General features: G+C 37.7%; 1 protein-coding gene and 1 long non-coding RNA gene across 17 annotated transcripts in view; one reads left to right on the forward strand and one right to left on the reverse strand.

Annotated features, from left to right (window-relative positions):
* The window catches only part of LOC126503159 (uncharacterized), a 1,076,305-nt gene that overhangs the window by 842,315 nt on the left and 215,541 nt on the right, over nt 1-18,449 (forward strand). The gene's annotated exons all lie outside the window — the stretch shown is intronic.
* Nucleotides 1-18,449, reverse strand: part of Mycbp2 (MYC binding protein 2) — a 214,271-nt gene that overhangs the window by 11,948 nt on the left and 183,874 nt on the right. For 12 of the 15 annotated variants that reach the window (XM_050144671.1, XM_050144676.1, XM_050144674.1 and 9 more), the window contains 14 exons: nt 16,962-17,122; nt 15,884-16,040; nt 15,509-15,733; nt 13,898-13,963; nt 12,395-12,634; nt 11,915-12,013; nt 10,030-10,110; nt 8,560-8,826; nt 7,492-7,775; nt 6,702-6,798; nt 4,906-5,025; nt 2,402-2,503; nt 1,593-1,721; nt 1,116-1,248 (listed from right to left, as the gene is read on the reverse strand). In XM_050144671.1, coding sequence (XP_050000628.1) covers nt 1,116-1,248; nt 1,593-1,721; nt 2,402-2,503; nt 4,906-5,025; nt 6,702-6,798; nt 7,492-7,775; nt 8,560-8,826; nt 10,030-10,110; nt 11,915-12,013; nt 12,395-12,634; nt 13,898-13,963; nt 15,509-15,733; nt 15,884-16,040; nt 16,962-17,122 — 2,161 coding nt within the window. Of the gene's footprint in view, nt 1-1,115; nt 1,249-1,592; nt 1,722-2,401; nt 2,504-4,905; nt 5,026-6,701; nt 6,799-7,491; nt 7,776-8,559; nt 8,827-10,029; nt 10,111-11,861; nt 12,014-12,394; nt 12,635-13,897; nt 13,964-15,508; nt 15,734-15,883; nt 16,041-16,961; nt 17,123-18,449 lie in introns of those variants that run through there. The other 3 variants (XM_050144669.1, XM_050144665.1, XR_007592185.1) reach the window with 2 other exon arrangements.

Genomic DNA, 18,449 nt, shown 5'->3' on the forward strand with positions numbered 1-18,449 from the left:
GAGAAATTTGTGTCAGTGGGACAACTGGCAGAAGGTAGCTGTGCTAAAATCCACAGATTTTCATGCTTTGTTGTAACTTTAAGTTTGTAAAATTTTATTTTATAAAAAAATAGAATGAAGCCAGGTAGTGGTGCACACCTTTAATCCCAGCACTCAGGAGGGAAAGGCAGGGGGATCTCTGTGAATGCTAGGCCAGACTAGTCTGCAGAGAGAGTTCCAGGACAGCTATGGTTATTGTACAGAGAAAACTCTCTTTCAAAACACCAAACCGAACCAAAACAAAACAAAAAAATAGAATCAAAACTGTTTGAAATTCAAGTGTACTAGACATATATAAAAGATTGTTTAGGGCATTGCCTAGTTATCTTTATTAATTAGTACCACAGAACTATTCGGAAAGCTCCCAAAAGCACTAAATGTACAAGAGACTCTAAGAAGTGTCACAAAGTTATAGGACTTTACAGTCGAGCAGATAACAGCAACACAGATGTGGTACCCAGAGTAGCACATTCACTTTTGCGGTCTTCATTAAAGTGGGAGGCTCACTGACAAAGATGTAGGTGACATAACACAACGAAAGTACAGAGGTTAGTGGACTGCCCAAAGTCTCTGTGGTGGTTTGAATATGAATGGGCCCATAGGCTCATGTATTTCAATGCTTTACAAGGAGCAGAGCTGTATTAGAAGGAGGATCAGGAGGAGTGGCCTTGTTGGAGGGAGTATATCACTGGGGACAGGCTTTCAAGTTTCAAAAGCCCATGCCAGGTCCAGTCCCTTTCTCTGCCTGCCTGCTTGAGGATCAGGGCACAAAGCTCTCAGCAACTTCTCCAGCTCCATGTGCCCACATGCTCTCCACATGATGATAATGAACTAACCTCTCAAACTATAAGCAACACCCCAATTAAATGTTTTCTTTGATAAGATTGCTTTGTCATGGTGTTAGTGACAGATGGGGTTTCATGACTTTTAGTCTGATGCTCTTTCTAACATAGAGGGCTGTGTCTACCAAAGCATATACCATCAGCAAGCATCTATTTACATTAGATTAAGTAACATATAATTTATTATACATTGTGGACATGGTTCATCCTTCCCTTTTTAAGTTAATTCTTTACCTGTGTGTTCTCGGAATTCCACCATTGCCTTCATTGTTTTAGAATCTGCTAGTGCCATCAACCAAAACAGCTTCGTTCTACCACAGCCTTCATGAAGGTCAACCTTTATGGCTTCCTCTTCTTCTTTGAAGACCTGTTGTTCCATTACAGAAAAGGGACAAATGTGTTTGTGTTTCTGGGTAGAAGCATAAACTAAACACTCAGCAATGGTTTTCTTTATAAAGCACTATAAGAAGTTCCAGACATCTCCAGTGTTCTCTTCAGTCTTTGCAACAGCTCCATGGTTATAATTAGGGTCCCAACTAAGTCTTGGAAAAGATAAGCATTTGCTCAGGTTATAGTTAATAAGCAAGACAACTGAGAGTTCAAATAAGGCCACAAATTCCAACGAGCATTTCCCCTACTTTACTTCCATATTACTACAGGGTTCTTTTCATGCCCCAGACACTTATCTGAGCATGAAGACAGAAATCCCACCTGTCTTTGATGAGTTTTAGTTCGTCGGTGCAGATGAAGGAATCTGTCACAGTCAGTACACAGATTTCCACAGATGTTGCATAGGATAATAGCTGCAGTTTCACCATCATCATGGTTATCACACATAGGCTGGAATAAGATATTTTTACATGCTACATTAGACTTACAAGAGACCTCAGACAAATGTTTATGATACTGACAGACTTTATTATAAAATCTGTAAGAATTTTAGAATTTGAATGTTAAACAGAACTAATTATTGCAGGTATACTCTGTTATCAAAATCTCTCGAAACTATCTAATAAGATTAATGCGCATGTGGTGTTGAAAGGAAGATGCAGCGCTTTGTTTAGTGACTTAATATTCTCCCAGTTATATACTCAAATGTTACGAACCATAAAAACTTTCTTTTATCACAAAACTTAAACATTTATCAAAAAAGTTGAGAAGGCCAATGACATATGCTCTCTGAAATGACTGAGGCTGTCATGCGCCTCCTCTAGCTACCCCTTCAAAGAGGGCACATCACATTGTTCCTCTTACTGTCTGTCTTCCGTTTAGCCCCAAGAATAATCACATTTTAGCACAAATCAGTCAGGCTACAAATTTTGTTGATATAAACATGAATCAGAGAAGGAGAAAGTTTTTTTTATATAGTCAAATATAAGCCCCTATTTCTAAAGCGTGAAGTACGTTTATGAAATGAATGTGGGCAAACTGGACATGTTTTCAAGAGTTTGATCTGAGCTCTCCCTACAAACTATGAGTAACTACAAAGAAAAAGTACTTAGGAAACAATCCGACTTTACCATTTGTTTCTGCTGCCCATCTTTTCCCATCCACCTTCCTGATGAGAGGCGGTCCACGTGGTCCTGGTCAAGAACACACAGTGATGCGAGAGCAAGCCAGAGCTGTTGAGGAGAAAGGCTGCTGCATTACTGATTATGTTGGGAGCACATTCACCAAATACTCACTGTCGGACACAGATAATAGCCAAATAACCGCAGGCTTCAGTTTGGAAATGCACAGACACTCAGGAGTACCTGCATCTTCCTGACGTCACTGCATATGTGACATGCACCCAGTGGACACCAGCTGAGCAGAGGATTATTTCTATACAGAACCACCATTTCCTACCTGACATGAAAGTATCCTTTATCAAAGATGTACAAAAATCAGTCATTTACAGGAATAATATTTACTTTACATGTCTACTCTGTATTTTTCCAGCTAGCATATCTATCCAAAGCTCCATATTCCCAATGAGATGGTAAGTAGTTAGTTTTGCATTCCATAAGTATTTGTGTACATAATAATTTATTCTACATAATAATAATTCTTCAGACATTTCTATTGTCTCAAATGACCTACTTTGTACACTTGCCATAAATTAATACCTAAAAAACTTTAGAAAAGTCGCCTAAAAATTGGAGGATATGGGATGTAGTGATACTTTGTGTTTTAACAAATAAAACTTGCCTGAAGATCAGAGTGCAGAGCTACGTGGCTAGAGGCCAGGGAGTGGTGATACACACCTTTAATCCTAGGACTTGGGAGATGTGGCAGAGGGATCTCAGTTCAAAGTCACCCTGGGTTACATAAAATTGAATCTGTTTAAAAGAGAAACAGAGCTCACACAAAGGTGATCCCTGTACTTGAGATCCTACGACTTTAATCCCAGCACTAGGGAGGTGGAGACAGGAGCTCAGTGTGGTCTGAGGTTTGACAGAGACAGATGGAGTCTTGGATATGCACTCTGAGGATAGAATCACCCCTTCTGTCTGAGCATTGGTAGTAGAGGTAAGAACTTTCTAGTGGCTGGTTTTCAGATTCTTTGATCTTCAGCATTAGCCCCTATATCTGACTCTGGTTTTTATTATTAAGACCAACTAGAATTCGTGCTACACTGGGACAGATGGCTATGCAAATGTGAGACCCCAAGTTTAAGTTTAAGCTGTTAGAACTCATGAAAAGCTGGGGATGAGAGAGTGCATGTCTACAGTGCCAGAGCTCCTGTGCAAGATAAGAAGCAGAGACTAGGGATTACTAGGAGGCTTGCTGGTGGGCTGGCCTGCTGTTTGCAGCAGTAAAGTGACTGTCTCAAACCCGGTGGAACATGAAGACCAACACCTGAGCTGTTCTGACCTCCACATGTGCTATAGGCACATAAGCATCTGTGCTCACACAGACGAACATGCACACAAACATGCACAGACATATCACTCAAATATGCATGCATGCGATACACAGACACAAGCATACAAAACATTTTAACATTTTTGAGGCATATAAAGAGTGAACTTTAGTTTTACACAGAATGATATATTCAGTGATTAATGAAAAATTAAAAAAAACTTTCTATATAAGTGAAAAGGAAATGAAGAATGAAAGAATTCATGAGTAGTAGAAAGGGGGTAACTGCAAAAATTGCTTAAGTGTCAAATTTATTATCATGGTAACATAAACTAGCTTTTTCTTTTTTAACAGGATATAACTTATCTTCTACAGACTAGCGAATTAATCTAAAATATTTCTTTAGTGTAAATGGTTCCTAATGATGTCACACTGCCCTCTAATACTTTAAATCACCTTTGGAATTATAAGGCTCATAAAACCTGGTATGTTAAAAATTAGATATCTCATTTAAAGAATGTAACCCTATTTCCTCAAAAGTTCAACCCCACCTAAAATTGGTATTAAAGAATTTTTATGGTCATTTATTTTATGTGCTGAGTATTTTGCCTGCAATGTATATACATGTACACCATTTGTATGACTGTGAAGGTCAGGACTGGGTGTCAGATCCCCTGGAAATGGAGTTATAATAGTTGTGAGCCACCATGACAGATGATGGGAGCAGAACTTGATCCTCTGCAAGGGTGACAAGTACTCTAACTGCTGAGTTTTCTCTCTAAGCCCAAGGATTGTTTTGTAAAAACAAAGCATACAAACCTAGTAGTTGTGTTACGGTTTGTCATCAGAAAGACCGTGTAGGAGGGAGTCTTATCTTTTAAGGGTCACCAGTCTGTCACAGCATAGTGCAACTACTCAATTCACTGAGGTAAGCTACGGTAAATAGGTCAGCAGAAAGATGATATACACAGCATAACTTAGACTTTCCTAACCAGTATAGCCTCAGCTTCAAAAGTAATAACAGAAGTTGATAAAAGCACCATAGTGAGCAGTGATTACTACCACATTTAACTCATAACAGTCGTTTTGATGAATACCTATTTAACTACAAATGTGGACAAAGCTGACTTATGTATCACACATAATGACACAGAGTAAATACAAAATGATAAAAACTTACTCTAGTTGTTGCGATACACCTCACTGGAGACCTAAATTCTTCTTCCATCTTGGTCAAGGCAATGATGGTCTCCGCAATAGCATTTTTTGTCACTCGAGACCAAGCTTCGGACAGGTGACCCTATCGGCAGGACACAGTGTCAACCCAGCAAACTCTCTTCTCTAAATCGACACCCCACAGCACAGAGAGTATTCACTTATAGTAAGACCATGAGCTTTTGGAAAGGGGCACAAGCTACAAATCCTTTACAGTCTTATGAAAATGCAATTGCTAATTTCTATTTTGATGATTTTAAAGTAAATAAAAAATTTAAAGTCTGAACATTGTTTACATGTAGTGCTCAAAACATTTTATTTCATATTTGGATAAAAATAAAAGGTACAAATAAAGCTTCTACAGTTTGAAGTTTTGGTGATAGAACCTCAATATCTAATGTGAAACATATATACCTATTAATTACTAAATTAATTGCTTTAGATGCTAGTTCTAGAACCTAAGTCTATACATAGGTTCAATCTACAAGTATATTTCTTTCTCCTCAGTGCTGGAAATCCAACCCAGGACCCTGTGAACAGCTATGCAGATTTTTTTTCAGTGTTAAAAAGGCTTATTCATTTTGAGGGGCAGGCATGATGTCTTGGTGGTTATTGTCTGAGTGCTGCACTTCCAGAGGACTCAAGTTTGAATCCCAATAGCCCATGGCAGGCAGCTCACAGTCTGAAACTGTAGCTCCAGGAGATCTCACACCTTCTTCCAGTCTCTCCAGGGAGCTGTACTTCTGTGTACAATCCCCCTACTACCATATACACATAACTAAAATTATTTTTATTTTATATGAATGAATGTTTGCCTTTGCTTGCATATATGTATGTGTACTGTGTGTGTGGAGGCCAGCAGAGGATGTTGACTCTCCTGAAGTTGGAATGACAGACAGTTGTGAGCCATCACATGGGCACTAGGACCTGAGCAAAGGTCCTCCTGCAAGAGCAGTCAGTTTGTTCAACTGTTAAGTCATCCTTCCAGCCCTAGCAATATAGACTTTTAATGAGCACTAACACTTTATTATAGAATTCAGGTGATCAAAACATTCTTAAGCATTTTCTATCAACAGACATCCATCCCAGAGAAGGCCTATTTGCCATGAAGCTTAAGAAAATGCCCACAGTAAAGAAAAATAATTGAACATCAGCTCTCCCACACCACGTTCAGGCAGTCTGTTAGTGGGCAACTGGTCATTCTCCATTAAATTGCCTTTTTTCCCTTGGTCTCCTCCTCGGCTGTCTCCTATTGACAGTGAAATGTGAGCAGTGACCTTATGGAGCCAGCACTCAGTGGAGTACATCCCTGTTCCTACAACCCAGATTTCCCTAAGCCAGTACCTTCAGACAGCGGTGCAGGACATCAGTAAAGAATATAAAAGTTCAAACTTAGAACTGAGAAGGATGAAAAATGTCTACTTCTCGGAATCTATTTTATTTGTTTTTTGATTTTCAACATAGATTCTTTCTTAAAGTTAGGAAGAATGTATTTTATTTTATGTTTTAAGGTCCTGGAAAACTTACCTAAATTCTCAGGCAAATTAATTGGGAGTTTGAAATGAACATACTTTAATGACAAATTTACCATCCACTGACAAGAACAATGGTACAGTAGTGAGCATTCTAAATATAGTCTTTAAATAAAGCTTTAAATACTAATAATGTACTTTTGTTAATTTAGCAGAGCAAGCTGTTTTCTGTGTCAGTCAGACCCCTACATAGCTCACTGCTGCTGTTATCAGAAGCAAGGGAACTTACTGCAGCCATATCCTTGATAAGTTTAATGATGATCTCTGAGATCTGAGTAGGAGTTGAGCCTTTCATCCACCAGTGGCTTTCACCACGTCGGAGGTAACTACAAAGAAAACAACATTATTTCAGCAGAGCATTTTAATTGTTTGACTGAATTAATTCAATGTTTTTAATTCTGTTACATTTTTATTCATGTATTTTGTGTGTATGTATAAGTATGCCACGTGGAGGTCAGAGAACAACTGTGTGGGGAATGAGAATCAGGGCAGGTTATGAGGCTTGGTGGCAGGTGCTTCTACATGGGCCATCTCACTGGAGTCTTGCTATGAAGCCTATGTTAGCCTTTAAGTTACTAATCTCCTTCCTTGCTTACATCGGTGCTAGCATTACAGGTGTTACCTAATTACGACATCTTATTTTGTTAATCACATGTTTATTTATTATTTTCATGTGTATGTGTGTGTGCTAGCATACATGTATGTGCACACAGGCATGCAGAAGCCCACAGAAGTCAGAAGAGGGTGTGTTAATACCTTGGAGCTGGATTTATAACTACCATGTGTGTTGTGAAGAGAACCTTGGTCTTTTGCAAAAGCAAAAAATTGCTCTTAATCACTAAGTCATCTCTCCAGCCTGCAATTGAAATATATTTTTTAAGTTAAAATATTACCTACCCTAAGTCTCTTTATTAAATATTAAGAAAACAACCTGCTATATCACCACTATTTCAGTGTACCTTCCATGGTCACAAATGATGTTTTAACTTTTTGCCATTAAAATAGAGGGAATGACAAACCTGGAGTTGAAAATCATTGGCAGGGTGACTGTTGTAACACCTTTGCCCACCGTGGTGCCAGCTGTCCCAGTGATGGTGGTACCCTTGGCTTTGAGCTGGACAGTGAGTGCTTTGGCAATGCATCCCAGAAACATGTCCAGGATACCCAGCTTATTCCAGTCTCCTTTCTCAGTTGAGTGAATGATATCACTGATGTCTGCTGGGGGCAGAGATTTCACTCCTATGATGCTGGCCAGACGACTGGGGGTCACTTCAGGCAAAACTCGTCTTAGTAAGGAGGTCACCTGATAAGGAGATTGAAAGAATACATTTAAACACTGCTTTACAGTTATTTAAAATATGCCTCATTCTTGTTCTGTAGCTTTGAAATCTATGGAAAGAACAGAAACAAATTTTTTTTTTTTAAAGATGTATGTATTAAGCATACAATGTACTGCTGGCAAGGAGGTTGTGAGCCACCATGTGGTTGCTGGGAATCGAACTCAGAACCTCTGGAAGAGCAGCTAGTACCCCTACCCTCTGAGCCATCTCTCCAGCCACCCAGAAACTAAATTTAATACTTTTAATAAGTTATACTTTTAATGTTGAGAAGGAGAGAATATGACTTAAACATTTTTGAATTATCAGTGTGGTAGTGACCACCTAAGAAAGCTTGAAAAAATAAGTCTTTAACCTTTGTTCTGGATTAAATGACATAACATGTCTCTCGGCAAGAAGTTAATCAATATACAGAATACTATTTATCACACTACAGCAGTAAACTGGAACAGAATTTTCAGCAATAAAAAACATGGAGTTTCCGGGCATGGTGGCACACATTTTTAATCCCAGCACCCAAGCAGAGGCAGGCGGATCTCTGTGAGTTTGAGGCCAGTCTGGTCTATAAAGTTCCAGGACAACAAGGGATACACAGATAAACTCTGTCTCAGAACAAAACAAAAACAAACCACAGAGTTAAAATCTGATCCCAAAGAAAACTAAGTAATAAAAGCTCATGTTTAAGGTCTTCTGGTTTTTAAGTTGTCGAGCAACAGAGAAGAAACAGAAGGGTGTGGAAGGATGGGTCACCTGTCTCTGGACCCTAGGAGAAGCTGTGTGAAGCAGAGAAAAGAGGTCTTGAAGTAAAGTCAGCTGCTGAGCCAGGTACTGCCTGCCAACATTGGAGCCGCTCAATGCTAGGACCATGGAGAGCAGCTCAAAGCAGTAAGCATCTGAGGAGGCATCTTCATCGCTGGGCTGGGAGTTGGCATTTTCCTTGCTGGATATGGCATGTTCCCACTCTTCACGAACTCGCGTGGCTTCCATGCGAATAGCCTGGACAATGTGAGCACAAACCTATGCGAAGGCAGCATAAAGAATATAGAATTTTATTTGTAAGTCTTTTTATTACTATTACTAGAATAAGCAAGAAATGCAAGGAATGCAAGTTAATGCTTGACTTAATATTCTTTTGTCAGTATAGTCTCAATTAGATTATCCTCTTAACTCATCTTAAAAACAATGGAACAAAACTAGGGGAAACTATTACAAAATCTCAACAATTAAATCATTTGATATAAATAGCCAAATTAATGAAACAAAAAATAAAATATAAATTAAATTTATGCTGTTTTTTTTTCTCTTTAAGAAGATTTAATGTTATGAAAAAATAATAGGGTAAAAAGAAATCAGTATTTTATCTCTCCAGTTTTTGATGAGTCTCCCTATGCTACCTAGACTAGGATTAAATTCAAGCCCTCCTTCCTCTGCCATCCAAGGAGAGATCACAGATGTGCCTTTGTGCCTAGTTTCTGTCTGTTCTCAAGTGCAGATTTTAGGCTACCTAGCATTCCTGTACAAAGCTAGACTTACTCCACTACCTACTTAGATTTAAAAATATCAATAATGGTGCAGTTAGCATTATTAACTGCTCAGACCTACCCCTCCTAATTGAAAAGGATGGGAAGAAAATGTCATCTGTTATCGTTGGGTATTTACAACTAAAATAAAATAATGTACCCAGGTAGCTGTAGAAACTCCCATCTACACTCCTAGCATTTGGGGTGCTGAGAGAGGAGGATTGTGAGTTTAAGGCAGGTCTGGCTACCATAGTATAGTTGTTTCCAATCAATCAATCAGTCAATGTATTTACCCAGGGTACTTGGCAGCTACCTAGCTATGGAAAACAGAGGACCAACAAAGTGAGGCAGCAAATAATAGTGAGAGAAGAGAGTTAACGTCTGTAACCAACGCTCTCCCGTCTTCTGTTTTTGTTTTATTTTGTTTCACAACATAGCCTGGACTAGACTCAGATTTCCTTCCTCCACCTTCTAAGTGCTGGGGCCACGGCACGTGACACCACGACCAACTCTTCAACATGATGCAGATATGGCAGTGCAGTCGCCCTTTCTAGGAAAAGGCAGGTACACATTCCACAATGTGTATTCCACAATGAAAAAGGGGCATTAAAAAGCCTTAATGAATTTCGATGATATTTTACAGAATGAAAATCCCCAGACAACCTATCAGACAAAGACCATTGAACAGATGCTAACTAACCTGCTTTTGTAAGTTAGTCAGTTTACTCCTGCTGAATATGATTCCAACCATGTGTTCTTTCAGATCAGCATCGGATGTTGCCTTTACATAGGAAAATAGAAACAAGAAAGACTCCTTAGAAAAAAATTGTATATTTGACCTTTTAGAGTGCCATGAGAAATAAGTAAGCAGGTGTTCTGAGACGCATTTATTTTAAGTGAGGTGTATTGCAATAAGACAAAGGGAATATAAAATAAACAAAATTTGAGAAAGAAAAGGTCCTAAAATCCCTTAAAAATCAGAAAAAGAGGAAGATATAAAAATCAAAGCAAATACACGGAAATAAATGGTAAAGGAGATGATTTCTACAAATAAAAGTGACAATAAAACTAAAAGCTATTTCCTCAAAAACACTGAATGCACTCTACACTACCCAAGAGAGAATGAAGACATAAACAGTCAACACAAGGAATAAACAAGCTTCACTACAGATACTAAAAAGATAGTAACACTGTTTTGTACATGATTTATGCCAACAAGTCAGTAACCAAAACAGACTGACTAACAGAACTATTAAAGCTTTCTCAAGAAGAAATGGGTAATTAAAAGAGCCCTGTACTTAGTACAGAAAGCAAATTTCTAGGACGCAGGCTTTTATTGTACATGAGCTAGAGCATATATAACTCTGTGCAGATAGTTGTTTCCATCTTAGTTGTGTCTACATCTTTCCTCATTTATTTATTTTTAAACAAAATATTTAAAAACAAAACAAAGCATATATGCCATTTATCTCTTAGAACTAAGCAGTTTCAGTTGTTTTTGGCATATTCACAGATATGTGTACCTATCTCCTGAGTTAACTGGAGATCATTGTCATCACCCCCAAAGAGATACCATACTATGTATCTATCATCCTCTAGTATCTTTATTATTATTGAAAACAAGCTACTCATTAACTAGAGATCATAGCATTGATTATTCTACTGAATGACAGTTAAGAAAATAAAAAAGAGAAATGTACAAGACTCCCTAATTGCTTTGCAAACTAGGAAGAGAAGAAAATGCCCTTGATCTAATTAATAGTATCTACACACACACACACACACACACACACACACACACACACACACACATCTTCAGATAACATCACACTTTCCTTTAAGATCCAGAACAAGGTAGCTATCTGCTCTGTTGCTCTGCTCAACATGCATGCTGTGCTGAGTTTTACACAATACTGTAACCCAAGGTTGAGGCTTTCCCCTTAGGTGCAATGTTTTATTTCAGAAGCGGCAAAGTAACTCTTTAAAACAAAGTCATAAAGCATTAAAGAGTAGTTATTTCAGTGAAAATTTACTGCACACATGTTTAACAATACCACATGGGTCAAACACAAATTAGATATGTATGTGATCTATAAGCTATGATTCAGTGGAAGAGATGAGACGCATGTGTAGACAAACAACATAAAAGAAACCAAGAAGACACAGAAGCAAGATAGAGTATTATGAACTTTAGCAGACAAAAAAACTGTTTTCCGTTTGAGTAAATTGTAGAGACGTTCCCTCCTATTTTTGAGCTAGGACCAATGAGGACAAATACAATGGAGGAGGGAGAAATTAACCAATGGGTAGAGTTTAGTGATTTTAAAGACGCCAACAGCAACCAGCAAGCACCAGTACTTAGCAGCTTCTATATAAAGTAGATGTAAAACTCCAGCTAGCTCAGATATGGAAAGGTGAGTTGCTTTCAGATAATTCCTGTTCTTTCTAATGCAAATAAAAATATAAGCTACATATAAACTGTTGCCACATACTCATTAAAATGTACAGTAACCAAAGAGTTAGTTGTCTTACCAAAAGTAAGAAAATGAAAATGAGACATAAAATTTTAGGCTACAAATAAATACATTGTGTACTTTTTCCTCTCCTTCAGGTGATGACAAAAGTGCTTTTTCCTCTTGCTCTGGTGTAGGTTCAGCATCGCCAGAGATGAGCTTTCCAAACACCTGACAAAGAAAGCAGCCGCATGAGAAAGAGCTAACAGAGTGATTACCCTTGGAAAGCTGGCCAGCTTTCTAATTCTGAAGAGTTTTAGTTAATTAATGATTTTGAGACAGGGTAGAACTCTAGCCCAGGCTGTCCTTAAGTCCTGATGCTAGTTCAGCAGGTGTTGGCTGCCACGCTCAACCTCGACTCTGAGGAGCCCCTCTAAGAAGGCTCCTTCACACAGCACTATCACCACCTTTCTCAAACTACAAACACAGCTGTGGGTACTGGTGAAGGCCTAAGAGAAATGAAAATGGGCTGAATCTGAAGACAGAAAATTCTAATACAATATTTGTTGTACTCTCAAAATATATGTCAATTTATAGTGTAAGGATACTCACTTGAGATGTAATAAGTCTGAATACTCGGAGAGTCTCAGCTTCACAGTTCCTTTGCTGAGCCACACTGGCTGAGATCTGACCAGCGATTTTTGTGCTTTCACCATCTTTCCAACCCAGGACTTTTACTTGTCGAACTCTTAATGTATTTTCTGGGCCCTTTAATTCAATTTTGATGATGTGGTTATCGCCTCCTGGGAGTTCACTTGTTACCCAGCCAATATGCCTGGAATCCAAATCGACCTGGTTGAGCAGAAACAGGACAGGAACCTGATACAGCAGAATCACTTATCACTGTCCAGGGCTTAGCATCAGTAATAGCAAGCTCGAGTAACAAACAACTGCACAGATATTATCAGGTGAGTCCCATTATTTTATTTAAGTTTGGTGAGGTCAAGTAGTAGTATTTACAGCAGATAGAATAAAGAAGAAAGTGAAGTTAACAGAGGTTGAAGAAAGTCTCAGGAGGTGAAGGAGTTCAGAATTAATACAGGCCTGACTACCATATGGTTTCCCCTAACGAATTATGAGAGCAGAACTATATACTCTACATGATTCACCTACACTGCTTCTCAATAGAAGATAAACAATTAGACCCTGCTTTATGCACCCTTATGTTAAACACCACTAACAAACAGGTGCTTTCATTGTGCTGATACTTCAGATGTATACGTGTCCTTTATCAAGGACTCAATGCCTATACAGAGAAAAATGGGTTTTGACACTACTCTTTCAACAAAATTAAAATTACTCTCATTGTATTTGATAACTAAGAAGGGAACAGGAGACCTCAAGATGATTTATTTAGACATTTGCTAATAAATTTGTGATGTCAACACTTCTAAATTAGAGAGACGAAGCAGGAAAAGCACCCTACTTTTTGGATAATTTCCCCAGATTCTTTAGCATTGGAACATTTCTCATCCTAAATCTCAATATGATTTGAGAAAAGAAAAGAAATCAAAGAAACTCATTAAATTTTGTGTAACCAAGTGACCCTAGAAGAACAGCTCTGGAAAGGGTTTGGTTATCTCAGGTTTGAGTTTGTGCGTAACCTCAGACCTGTGCCCAGATATGGCTTTACTTGTTTCTAGAACTGTTTTGTAAATAGTCATGCAACCTAGATATAGCTGCTTAGCCAAAACCCAGTTTTCTTTTTTTTTTTTTCAATTTTGTTAAGGCTAACAACTAATTTTAACTTAAGATATAGGTGCATGAAGTTGGTGACTGTGAATCAGATGAATTTAAAGGCATTCAAGTTTTTGTAAAGCAATGAGAGACTGGAGACTGTAGTTATAATGTAACATTACAGGCTCATTATCAAAGACACTTGAGGAAATACTCCTAAGACATCTAGCACTGGTATGGTAGTTCTTGGTCCACAGACTATTTGTCAATTTATTACTTTGTAAATAAATGATTTTTCATGTTCTCCTGGTAGCATGCCAATACTGAAACTCAATGGTAAAAGCAGAGATGAAGAAAAAAAGACAAAATTTCAATTACCTGCTTTATTCTGCACAAATCTTCTACTGCTTTACCAGTTAAGAAGGTCATTGAGGTAACTTTATTCTATAACAGACAATTCAAAATAGTTAATAGTATGCTCCTGCTCAGAAGATCTATAATAATGCCTTACAACCCACGAATGCCACATTATTGCTCTGCTGTGTTGTCAGTCCTAATTGACTCCATACCATTTATCGAACTAACCTGGCACTAGAGTTAAGTAGTTGAAATAAAATACATCAAAAAATAGACTAACAGTAACTCCTCCTGAGTTGCTTACTATGGATTATTTATGTCAATGCAACTCAAAACAAAGGCTCACTGGTGGGTAGTTTGGGAAACAAAGCAATGTATTTTTTCAAGGAGCATATTTCTAACATAGCTGTCTTTTAAAAGGAAAGCAAACCTTACCTGACATACTAGATTTTTGTTTTCACGTTAAACTCTCTCTATTTAATAAAAACAGAAATTCAATTTGATTGTAATAATCATTGTGAGGGGAAGGATGTCCTGGTGTAAGATGTACTATGAGTCAAAGATAAATTTGTACTGAGCAGTAAAAGCTAGTCAGAAATGTCTTGACTTTTTCTTGTAAGATAAATTACTTATACCCATTGGAAAATCCTGCTTCTAAAGAGGAACTAAGCTTATGTTATGTTAGCTTGGGCCTCTTTTCTTATTTGTCACCAGGGAAGCATGGACTAAGAAGCTGGCACTTGGTGTGGATGGTAGGTTACTGTAAGTGGCTTGTAGAGAGAACTAATGTGGTTGGCTTTACACCCAGGTTAGTTGAGATAAACCCCACTATTTTCATTTTTTCAATAAATAAATATGCAAATGGATGGGTGCAGATCAGCAACAGTTCACAGAAATCCACTAAAATCATCTATTTGAAGTAAAAACTCGAAGAAGTCCCCTTCCCCAAGACCGAGGACAAAGGAGGCAGTCTAGCAGCTGATGCTGTTTTCTGGCTCAAGTAAATGAGATTATTTTCTATTGTCCAGTGACTTTAATCAGCCGGAATGCTCTGTTAGAGAGACTAGGCTAGGAAGACTGTAGATCATGACTATTAACATTAGTGTAGAGACCATCCACCTCTAGCCCCGATGACTGAGGGCGTGAGGAAGAAGCCTGTAACTACGTATACTGTGGGTCAAAGCAGATCATTACAGTACTGTAAACAGACAGAATAAAACAATAATAACCAAAAACCCAGTGGAAAAAAGGGAGTAATTTTTATGTCAGAGTTACCATCTAAAGAGGATACTGACTGACTCCTAGGGTCTGGGGAACACATTATAAAGGAAATTCTAGGCCAATGAAATTGCTTAAACAAGCACACAGAGGTGGAAAAGTCAAGGGTAGACCTTATTCTTGTTCAGTTGTAGCCATGGTATATTTGTGATCAGATCTCCTTTTAGAATTTATAGCCCAGTGTTTCCAGCCATATAAATCTGTTCTTAGGTTTAAGAAACATTTGAGGAATATAAAAATGTTTGGTTGGAGAAGTCCCAAAAGATACACTTCTTTTGTAAACTCAGAAATGAAGATGTGTATGTACGTAGTATAAAAGAACACATAAATCAAAAATTAAATTCCCTCTCTTACCCCAAGATCCCGGGAATTGTCCACATGAACAGATACATAACGGGCATTGATTCCTTTTACACAGTTGATAGTGATGTTTTTAGTTTTGTTTTTATCTTCATCTCCTGATTCCCAAAAGGTTTCTGTGGAGCCATCTGTCAAACTGCCAATCATGGCAGGTCGGCTTGATGTTTTTATGTCAACAATGCTGGTCAAGTCCTTTAAGCACATAACTACACATAACTCCTAACAGAAAGAAATGTAAACATTCATTGTAAAAATCTTTCATGATTTAAAAACAAGCATTCAGTAGTAAATAATGTAATCAAATGGTGGATGAATCACTTCCTACGTTCCCCACTGTTAACTACTAGAAGAGGCACACGAGTGACTGACCTGGCTCATGGCTTCGAAGCCAGACTGTATGCTGATACTGAAACTCTCCTCACTGTCCCCATCGTCGGACTTGGACAGAATATTGTTAATGTGATGGAAGACATTGCTCTGGTGGAGGAACTGATGATCGGACTGCTTGAACTTGAGGCTCCAGCATCTGAAACATATGAATAATATACAAAATAATTATTTTCTAGGCATATCTAAAAGTTCTCAAAGAGGCTACTTTATTTTGCATTAAATATATCAAGAAAAATGTACATGCTTTAGTAAAATAATAACACTGAAAATTTTCAGAGAATAAAATCATAGAAACATTTTCTGTTTGTTTTGAGAAATAAAGGTAAGTTCTAAAGAAGATCTATTTTAAATATTAGATTGTGTGGAGGTCAAGGCCACACAAACAGAAATGAGTCTCCTGTGAAGACCAGCACTATGCCACTCTAGCGGAGTTTGCAATGTTATCTGGGTGGTAATTCTGTAACAATTACTGGGTATGACACTTTTACATTTATGAGGATGACCAAAAAACAAAACAAAAAAACAAAAATCAAACCTGTTTTCAAACGGCCTTATCATTAGGGATCTGAGAAACCCAATCTTTCCATCAGCTTGTTTGTTATATATATCATGGAGCATTTATTTATGTCTACAGTCAACTGAATCAATATAAAATAACAATTTAATGCCAAATTCTCAACAAATTTCAAATTAAAATTATGTGATATTACTTAAGATGATTTTAACTGGCCTCACATACTAGAATCTAGAATCTACTTTCAAGCCCCATGGCCCCTGTTTTGTTTTGGTTTCTGAGACTTCATTCATATTTTCTCTTTTGGTCCCAGTGAAATAAAAGAAAGAAAGGAGAGCAGGATGGTTACAGCATCATTTGGGGTTACTAAGAAGGGCAAACAGATACTAGCTGAGAAGAAAAAAGGTTATAACAAGATAAGCCAAGGAGAACTGCTATTTCCATTCTTAGCATCATACCATTTAAAAATTTCTTTCAAGTATTTATTACTTTGCATATTCCATAAAATCTTTTTTGTATTAAAATATTTTGGTGCAAAATTACCTTAAGGCCATCTGCTGCAATGAACTGCCACTGGGGAGGGACATCATGAGATCAGAGATGGTCTGAAGTAAACGGTGAAATGTATGTGGCAAAGGGTGTGCAGCTTCGCCTGCAATTACTATATCTGAGAGTGGATGTTCACACACTCTTGTATCCTTCTCCTAAATTATAAATGGAAAGTGAGCTTATCAGCTTGTATGCTGGAAAGAACAATTTTTATAAAGAAAGCTAAATAAATATAAGTTCTATGAGAGAAAATTGATAAGGTAAGTTACAAGTAATATTTTCAAACAAATGAACATTCCATATACACATCAACTATAGTATCTTTGCATATCATTAGAAGATTGGGTACTCCTAGTTCACAGGACTTTTTATGTGCACTACACACTTACAGACAATCTGTAACAGGGATCATGACTTATTATCTATGTACATAACATACAGTATTCTGATTGACTGTATTCTTGTGAATGAAAATAGCACAGTTTACTCATCCGTCTACATCAGAATAATCATTTCGCTTGCTTTCTTGCTTGCTTGTTTCCTTCCTTCCTTTCTTTGAAACAATCTCTATAGTGAGTCACATATTCACATAGGAAAGCTCACAGAAGTATAATTACTAATTTTTATACAAGTTTTGCCAAATTTTTCTCTACGAGGCGGTTACCACACAGTGAACATGAATTCACTTATTTCTTCATTCTGTTGCTAATGAGCACTTATCAAATTTTTTGAACTATGTGAACGAGCCAAGCAAAATACAGACATGCTTTTGCTACTCTGTATGTCTATTTAAGTAAGAACATCATACAAGTTCTAGGTTACATTATCTTCTTCTGAAACATACTATGTTTTATTCTCTAGCATCATAGCCCATCTAGACTCAGTCGAGGCGAGGCATTCAACCTAGTTAACCGGTTGTTTTCATTTTTGCTTTACATTTAGACACTGACTGTCCTGCTAAAGTGTGTTCCCTATTTTTGGGGCACCACACTCATCCTACTCACTGCTAGGCTAGACTGGGAATCTTTCCAGCTTTAGGTTCCTATATAATAGTGATGCTGTTTGTAATACTGCAGTAATATACATCTTCTTGATTGTTTTGTGATAATGACAGTCAATGAGAAACCAGCTTAGTGGGCATCTTTGCCAGACAGAAAACTTTCACCAAGTATGATGAATACTTTGCTCATACTGTCATTGTATTGCTGTTTTTTTTTTTTTCAGGCCAAATACTGTCAATGATTTCATGTAAAACATTATACTATTCCACCAGAACACATACTACTTGGTTCTATAAAAACAAGGAGTTATGGTCACAGACCCATGTACACATGGTAGGCGCTAATTGGACTCTGGTTGTTATTAGCAATAACAACAACAACAAAGAGGGCATAAAGCAGGAAGGGAGGTGGAGGGGTGGCACTGGAGGTAGTTGGAGGGAAGTAGTGGGGGATGGGTCAGGTCAATATACATTATATAAAT

Source organism: Alexandromys fortis, unplaced genomic scaffold (assembly GCF_014885135.2).
Source record: "Alexandromys fortis isolate MF-2015 unplaced genomic scaffold, M_Fortis_MF-2015_v1.1 scaffold_43, whole genome shotgun sequence".
NCBI classification, from domain to species: domain Eukaryota; kingdom Metazoa; phylum Chordata; class Mammalia; order Rodentia; family Cricetidae; genus Alexandromys; species Alexandromys fortis.